Source organism: Sardina pilchardus, chromosome 22 (assembly GCF_963854185.1).
Source record: "Sardina pilchardus chromosome 22, fSarPil1.1, whole genome shotgun sequence".
In the NCBI taxonomy this organism is placed as follows: Eukaryota; Metazoa; Chordata; class Actinopteri; order Clupeiformes; family Clupeidae; genus Sardina; species Sardina pilchardus.
The window spans coordinates 5003488-5012492 of NC_085015.1; the positions used below are offsets into that span (position 1 = coordinate 5003488).

Consider the following 9005-nt stretch of genomic DNA (forward strand, 5'->3'; position numbering starts at 1 on the left):
ATTCCTAGGCCATAGGCCAGATGAGATGTCGGTACCACTCAAGGTGGCAAATGTTGCTTCTACTTTTTGAAAAGATACATGTCTGTAGTTAACATTTTTGTATGATAGCCCTTCTGGAGTCACAGCTATAATAAAGATAAAATTACCCTCCCCCATTCAAAAAAACACATTTTTGATGGAAACCAACTGACAAATTTCAGGTCGTAGTGAAAGAGAGCTTTAATCTCTGACTAAACACACACACACACACACACCTTGGGAAGGGTGAAGCTGATGTTTCTGAGGATGGGTTTGTTCTCTGAGGTGTGTGTGTTTTCGTGTGTGGTCTCAGGTGAGCTGTCAGGTGAGGTCCAGGAGAAGGAGGCGTTCTCCATCACCAGAGCCGCTTCCAGCCCCTTCCTCTGGGTCAGATAGGATTCAGGGTTCTGCTGCAACAGCAGCTTCTGAAAAGGACACACACACACACACAGACACAGACACAGACACAGACACAGACACACACACACACGTCATACCTAGATAGAAGAGAACGTTCTGAAGACATGCCGTAACGTTCTGTAAAAGTCCTCTAAAGGTGACAAACATCCCGAAGATTCACAGAACATTGGGGACGTCACCCAAACGTCCTACTTTGGTTATAAAAGTCCTGCAGTTCAAAGTCCCCAAGATAACCTAAATAGGATTTATTAGGTAACACTGCAAAGGAGATATAATCTTAACATTCCCGATGTTATGTCATCTGTTGGTGACATGACAACATTTTGTTGAGGACTTAAAGCGATATTCCGCCATTTTTGGAAATAAGCTCATTTTCCACCTCCCCTCGAGCAAAACAATCGATATCTACCTTTTCCCCGTTCATCCAGCCATTCTGTGAGTCTGGCGATACAACTTTTAGCTTCAGCCTAGCATAGATCATTGAATCGGATTAGACCGTTAGCTTCTCGCCTGCTAGTGTAACGGTTGCTAGCTGGTTAGCTATGCTGTGGAACGTTAGTAAACCTCACTCCCCGACACTTCAAGAGCGCTGCTGGCATGAAAGCTAGTAGCCTGGGCTTTTAGCTGGATTGTTAGCGCGCTCGACTCCCGATCCGAGGTGCTGCTGTCTCGCGGGTTCGAGTCCGGGCGTGTGCAGGGCTGGACCGCGGTGGTTCCACACAACGCAGGTTACATTGGTGCCGTGACCCGGATCGGGAGTGAGGTTTAGGGGGGTGAGTGTAACGGGTGCTAGCTGGTTAGCTATGCTGTGGAACGTTAGTAAACCTCACTCCCCAACACTTCAAGAGCGCTGCTGGCATGAAAGCTAGTAGCCTGGGCTTTTAGCTGGATTGTTAGCGCGCTCGACTCCCGATCCGAGGTGCTGCTGTCTCGCGGGTTCGAGTCCGGGCGTGTGCAGGGCTGGACCGCGGTGGTTCCACACAACGCAGGTTACACTAGCATCATGCTTACAAGTGACTAAGATTTCTGGTAATTTTCCCATTTAAAACGTGTCTCTTCTCAAGTTAGAAAGTGCAATAAGACCGACGGAAAATGAAACCTGCCGTTTTTCTAGGCTGATTTGACATGGAACTACACTCTCATCTGGCGTAATAATCAAGGCAAGTTGCAACCGTACCATGGGCAAAGTGAAATATCACACACTACTTCCTGCTTGTTGCCTATGGGGACTGTTTTCAGATATCACTGCAAAGCATAGTGAATGGAATATCGTGAGTAAAAGTGAGCCAACAACAAAAAATAATAATAATATTTTTTTTCATATATACACACACATATCTATATGTAAAATATTGTTGATTTTGTAAGGTGACCTTGAGTGTCAATAAAGGCGCCCAAACATAAAATGTATTACTATTATTATTATTATTATTATTATTATTGTTATTATTATACACACACACACACACACACTTCATACACACCTTGAGACGTGCGAGGGACACAATGCCTTCAGCAACATTTTTGACAATGGTCGGTAGGAAGCTCAGAGAGTAATTCATTGAATTAAAGGTGGAAATGACGGTGAAGGCCTGCAGAGGGGGAGAAAAGAAGTAAAACATATTCATGGACAAACCTGCATACTACTGCACCCTCAAGTTATAAAGCCTCAGTGACTGAAGCAACTCTAGATAGGTGAATCCGATTGTTTACGTGTTTTTCGTACCGGCAGTACACAGCAACCTCAAGAAACCAAGATCTATGCGGAAAAATCGCCGGATTTCCCCCTTTAACTCCCTCATAACAGCATCAGCAACAGCATCAGATCATAGGGGATTATGAGATTTCCGTTCTTCTATCTCTCTTCTATCTGATCTGCAGCGTTTCTCTATCTACAGCGCATTTCAAAAAGATGCATTTGCCTCTGTTTCTTGATTTGTACCACGTTTCTCTGTATGTACTTTTGTTAATTTGCATCGTTTTGTATTTTAAACTGCTTTCTCTAACTGAGCGCGTTTGGCCCTTCTCGGCCACCGTAGTGAACAAATGGATATGAAATATGAAATATGAAAGGGAGATATGAAAAGAAATGACAAACATACAGACAGACATTCCTTGAATTGCTGATAAACTTGCAGTTGTAGATGCTGACTTGCAATACTTTCCTTTATCTGTTATTCAATGCACGCCATTGCACGGTTGTTCATTTGAGAGTGAGAGAGTGGGTGAGACTGACCGTTGAGGAGTTCAGAGGAAGTCCAAGGTGTGTATGAATGACAAACATGAGGATGGGGGCCAGGGAGGGGACAATGGCTGTGTTAGCATTGTTAACACTCTGCACATAACCGGCCTTCTGGAGAATACTTGTCTCTTCCTTACGGACATCTACACACAGACACACACACAAAACACAGTCAAACATTCAAACAAGTGACTGAAACTGCTTTTCATAACTAAAGGCGCTTTACAAGGCCATGTTGTCATTTGCAATGAGTCTGAAAGTGGACCTCGGCTAAATATTTTGAGCTGCCCAGTGATAGATGTTTAATTGAACGTTTGTTATTCTTAATTATTAGAGCACAAACAAGCTTGTCCGAATACTAGGCTTCCACTTCCAGCGCACCTATTGTTGAGACCCATCTCTTTAGTGGGATACTGTCAGTGTTTCCCATACATTGACTTATTTGTGGTGGTCAACCACAATATCAACACTGACCACCACGCAATGATTTTCTATGTTGTAAAACTTAAACTGGATGAAAACCTTTAAATTGTAGAGCTATGCACACTTTTTCTCAGCCTCTTTCTGTGTCTCTGTCCCTCAACAAACCTGCATGCATGTTTAAAGAAAACATTTTTTTTAAAAATCCAACAAGGATCGTTGTTGGCATAGAAGACTGGCTAAATCATTATTTAATCCAGTTAGCATCATAAATACATTGCACATTTTTTTTTTTTTTTAAATTAGGTAAAGTTGGGAATTATACTTCACCTACTGTATACTTAAGTTTACTTACAGTAATAATATGAACTTTAAGTATACTGTAGCTTGTGGTGTGGCTTTGCTACTGATGCTACATGCTTTGCTTTCTTTTTTGTTTTGTTTTTTTAATTTCAAAGACATAAGTCGATTTTCAATCTTCTTTTCAATTATATTACTATTAATGCATTTGTTATATTGCTTACTTTAATTGTCTTATATTCAGTTTTGCTGTGAGTGGCATTTATTGTGAAACTACGAACTTGGCTCAGGTTAGTTTGATCCTATTGCAAGCCAGTGTTGTTGTCAAGTTGCTATGCCTCGAGTCCGAGTCCAGGTTCGAGTCTCCAGTGTTCAAGTCCGAGTTAAGTCCAAGTCATTAAAAAAAAAATCCAAGTCAAGTCCGAGTCGAGACCACTGCTCGTCCGCGTCAAGTCCGAGCCGAGTCACTATTGATTCAAGTAGAGTCCTTATTGGTCAAGTCTAGTCCGAGTTCTGAACTAAAGTAAGCATAGCATAATGTTGTCTTGTTTTCTGTCAAAGTCATTAATGTCGTCTATGCGTTTGTAAGCAGCCTACTCTCTTTTCACCTGCAACCAAATCTACCCTTGGGTACAATAAAAGTTACCTTACCTTACCTTACAGCCTACCCGGAGCATGACCTGTGATATGAAGCAGTAACATTCCATTACACTAATATTATTATTAAGAATAAATTAGATTTAAAATCATACACCAAATAATATTCTAATGACATATTACGATTATAGCCTAATGACATTACAAAAAATGTCAAGTCTTCGTCTCAATTTTCCGAGTCCGAATGGTTTGAAAGTACGAGTCTGAGTCCAAGATTGAGTCATTCAGTACTCAAGTCCAAGTTGTATAGTACTGTATATTTTAACTGGCTGCAGCTTAGAGGAGATGATGTAAACACCCCATACTTTAACACCTGTGTGCGTGTGTGTTTGGTTTTTTACCGATTTGGCACACCTGCCAGACGAGACTTTGGGGGAGTAGCTACATCCTCGATTTTACCTTTACCGAAGTTCCACTGATATTCCAATCAATATTCGACTTTCGACCAAGACTGATACACCCCTACAAGATACCACGAACAAAATACATTTCTATGATATGGTCCCTGCCATGTGATATGGCCGTTGTAAATAGATCTTGTTGGCACCTGCAATCTTCTTCTGGAAGGACTCCTCCCAGGCGTACATCTTGATGAGCTTGATGTAGGTGAGAACCTCGTTCATGATGCACACTCGGTTATCCGTTACCACAGCAACTTTACTCCGGAACATGTTTATCACCCTGTTAACCCAGAACTACAGCCCAAAAAAATCATCAAGGGGACACCACTCCAAATACACAGACACGTGGGCACACACACACACACCAATTACAATGAGGGGTGGTTATAACAAGCATGCAATATGTGTGTGTGTGTGTGTGTGTGTGTGTGTGTGTGTGTGATAGAGTGTGAGGCAGAGAAAGAGAGAGAGAGAGTGGGTACCTGTACAGACATAGAGACCAGGTAGATGGAGATTCCGATGAGGGCGGTGTATCCAAGAACATACCAGCAGTAGAAGATGCTGAGCAGAAGGGATACTGGTACACCGAACAGAAAGGAGCCGTACAACACTGCATCATATAGCCGGTGGCTATCTGTCGTCAACACGTTAATGACCTAAAGGACAACACACAATGGCTCAGTCTGTGTGTGTGTGTGTGTGTGTGTGTGTGTGTGTGTGTGTGTGTGTGAGAGAGAGAGAGAGAGAGAGAGCGAGATTAAAAGGTCGTTCACACCAAGAACGATAACTATAAAGATAACTATAAACAAATATTGTTCTCGTTAATATGAATGATAACGTTATAAACTATAACGTTAAACGATATGTTAAACGATAACTAAACTCGTTATCATTATTGTTATCGTTATCGTTACCGTTCTTGGTGTGAATGCTGCCTAAAGGAACACTTCACCGGTTTTTCGCCACACAATATAGCCTAGTTATCCCTCTTAAAGGAACACGCCACTCCCAGGTGAAATTGGGTCACTCCCCGCAGTCCCTAGAGTTGGATGAGTGAGCCAAAGCGTTTTGTAGCCGACCCAGGCACTGTCCTAATCTAGAAACGGCCCGTTAGCCTTAGCTTAGCATAGTCGCTACATTCCAAAGTGTCCAGTTGGCATGTCGTTGCAAAAGTGAATTAAATAAATCAAGATCTTTATAGTTATTTCTCATAACCTGTACATTCACATCGAGTGCAAATACCAATGCAAATTCACACGAAGGTATTTACTAGACCAATTTAGATTTGGAACTATTTTCGGGCATAGCACCGGCAAAGCACCGCTGCCAGGCGCAAAGACACCACACAGCACTGAAAACCCTCAACTTCCGTCAATACAGTTATAACGTTAGCAATGTATAACCAAAGCCATATCTATCGATGGCTTTGTGTGTAACCTAAGGAAGTGTAGTGAGAGGAGAGGTTAGGAGACAGGGAGGCTTGGATGTCGTTTCAAACTCTGGTAATTTATTCTTGCTAATAAATTGTACAGACTAGCACACGGGCAGCAGGAGGTGTCCACTCAAAAACAACAAACTCACTGCTAAATCACGCCAGTCGCTCGTCAATCACTCTACACAACTCACTCACACGTAATTCACGTCAACTCTGATAAAACTTAGTAAACGTATTAGAACCCCTTATTCTAATCCCTTCCCTATCAATTACTAACCTATCTGATCCCCTAAATATTCCCCCCTGGTCTGGACACTTTCCCCCAGGGGGTCAGGATTTGGAGGGTTAGCTTCAGCCAGTTAGCATGTCATTTGGCCGCCGACATCTTCAGCATTCCAGAAGACATAAATAAAATGACTGACGACTTGAATTAAGTTACCGATACTTGACTTAATGCCTGTGGATTAGACTGTATCATTATACCAGGCTTGGTGAATAAAAAAAGCCAATGTTGTTCTTATAGGTTACTATTATTTGCATTACACTATGTATTGGCAAGGTATTATAACCTACATAACGGCAAAAGTTTCCGACAGTGACAGCAGACTTAAAATGCATGCTGCTCGAAATACAACACATGGATGCGCTTTTCTACCGGTAAGCCTATGATATGCGTTGGCTTCATTTCGTCTGTCTACAAATGTAGGTTTAAGCTGCAAATTCACACTGGGTGCAGCACAAATAGTATATCAGGTATCCACACGTTTCTTACATCCCATGTCTACTTATTAAGAGTCATTTTCGTCGGGTAGACAGCCTATTGCGCACATAACAACATCCTAGGCTACAGTCAGTTCAAAGCATTTACTGTGGGGATCATATTTGTGTGTAGCCTATGCTAAGTGAATTCTTGCTCAATATTGACTCGCCATATTTATTATATCATGACATATGAATATCACATTATAGGATTTCGATACAAGCTCGGAGAGAATAAACGAACGCACTATAACATAGTTTAATATGAAAAAACAGCGAAGTGTTCCTTTAAGAACACAAGAGCCTCACTGCTTCACCTCTTCCCCAAAGCCAAAATGAGCAGCACAGGATGCGTCTCAGAGTCAGACCGCAGAGAACCAATCGGCCGACCACTCAGTGTCTCACACATGATAATACAAATAAAACTATAAAATAAATAAAACTTGCGTGCAAATTAATGCAATGCGGAACTACGGTTAGACATGAGTTCTTTATGGACACCTAATCTGTAGTCCTGCTTTAGCTCTGTCAAGCACTCATTCGTGCCTGGGTAGTCGAGGTCTGCATAAGTAGGTTACAGTTTTTTGTCAGGTTGAGTGAGTCGAGTGAGATCGTAAGTCTGGGACCTTTGATTTTCCAGTCAGTTACAGTAATACAGGCGAAGGAGTGGTGGAGGACTGTGTCTGCGTTGTTTTTTTAATCAGTTGTTGGGTATGTGAGTGGAAATACATGCTAACGCACAAACATACACAACTCCATCAGCCATGTAGGTCTACCAATCACTGGAACGAGACAAAAAAAATGTCTTCCTGCAGTGCCTCACCAGCCTTTGGAAGCACATTAATAGGGCCTAAACCTATGGTGTACTGTAACATGATTTTGTAATGATAGAAAGTGGTGTAAGCCGTGTGGTGATTACCTCTATGTCAGGGTAACTTTGCTCTCACACAAAGAGCTGGCAGTACTGTAAGTGTTAAGTGTCAACGCTAACCAGGCTAATAAACAAACCATAAAGTCACGTGACTTGTAGGCTAGTCCGTTTATGATGTGAAAGGAGCAATTTTGTTTTTGTTTTTTTAAAGGAGAAAGCAAAATAGTGTGACATTTTCAGTTAGATTTTCAGTAGATTATTATACACACTGAGAAATACTGAGGCAAACTGGAGACCCTTCCATATACAACCAAACACTGATGTTGATGGTGCTGTTGATTTTTTAAAAATCATTATCATTTCTGTAATTTGCTCTTCCATAATTAAGAGATGCACTTTCGTCAGTGCACTGAGAATGTGCACTGACCACTTACTGCCGTAGTGCCCACTTTCGATGATTAGTACTGTCCCAAAATCAACACTTTTGTTAACACACTTATAGGAAATGACAGAGGGAATGAACGTTACAAACGTGACTTGCTAGGTAGCTAGGTAGCATTAGCATGTAAGGTTACGTTAACTCTCCCAATGATTGTTGGCTTTAGTCAGTGATGACATGTAATTAATGCATTAGACAACAGTAAACGTTTTGTATTTCTGCTGTTACTTACATTAATACCATAGAGTTAACATGTATAACATGCTCATCCCAGTGGCTGGCTGGCTTAACGTGCTAGGTAGCTAGGTAGCATTAACCTGTAACTTTTAGGCTAATTAACTCGCCAAATAATTATGTCGGCTTCAGTCAGTGAGGGACATGCAAGTGATGCATTAGACAACAGTACAATGTCTCGTTTTACCACCATTGCTTACATTTAAATATGAAAGCAGAGACAACCAGACCTGCGACGATACAGACTCGGTTGAATTGTTCGCCATTGTTTTCAAATTTGAAAAACCTCCACGACATCCTTGGTCCCTCCCCTTCCGCTTTTTAGTCAAGATGGCGTCCGTTTAGTGCGAGTAGGGTCCATCGTTCCACACTGAACTTTTTGACCGTTTTTAGGGGGTGAATTCATTTAATCTCCCAGCTTGCCGTTACATTAAACATTGTTTTTCATGCTAGCGTGAACTTCTCCTTTTAATACACCAGAAGGATACATACAGTAAACGCCTCCACATGGTAGTGATTTTCAACGTTTAAAATTAATTTATATTTCAATTTTAATTATATTTATACAACACAGTGAAGCAATAGAAAATGCCATTTGCAGTTTGTTTAGAACTGGAAATCGCGTTGCCAGGACAAAGTGACCTTTTCACTTACGCACTATTGCTTTCTGCATTTTTGTTTTGTTTTGTATCGAACCATGATGTCAGAACCGAGGTATGAACCGAACTTCTGTGTACCGTTCCATCCCTAGTGTGTGTGTGTGTGTGTGTGTGTGTGTGTGTGTGTTGCATGCGCGTGCCTAACCTGTC

At 41.5% G+C, this 9005-nt stretch overlaps 1 protein-coding gene across 1 annotated transcript in view; it reads right to left on the bottom strand.

The window, feature by feature from the left end:
• The window catches only part of LOC134070526 (ATP-binding cassette sub-family C member 12-like), a 27292-nt gene that overhangs the window by 17293 nt on the left and 994 nt on the right, over nucleotides 1–9005 (bottom strand). The window contains exons 2-6 of the mRNA XM_062526911.1: nucleotides 4941–5114; nucleotides 4605–4752; nucleotides 2675–2823; nucleotides 1923–2030; nucleotides 255–443 (exon numbers count right to left, since the gene is read on the bottom strand). Of these exons, the coding sequence (XP_062382895.1) occupies nucleotides 255–443; nucleotides 1923–2030; nucleotides 2675–2823; nucleotides 4605–4752; nucleotides 4941–5114 (768 nt within the window). The remainder of the gene's footprint in view (nucleotides 1–254; nucleotides 444–1922; nucleotides 2031–2674; nucleotides 2824–4604; nucleotides 4753–4940; nucleotides 5115–9005) is intronic.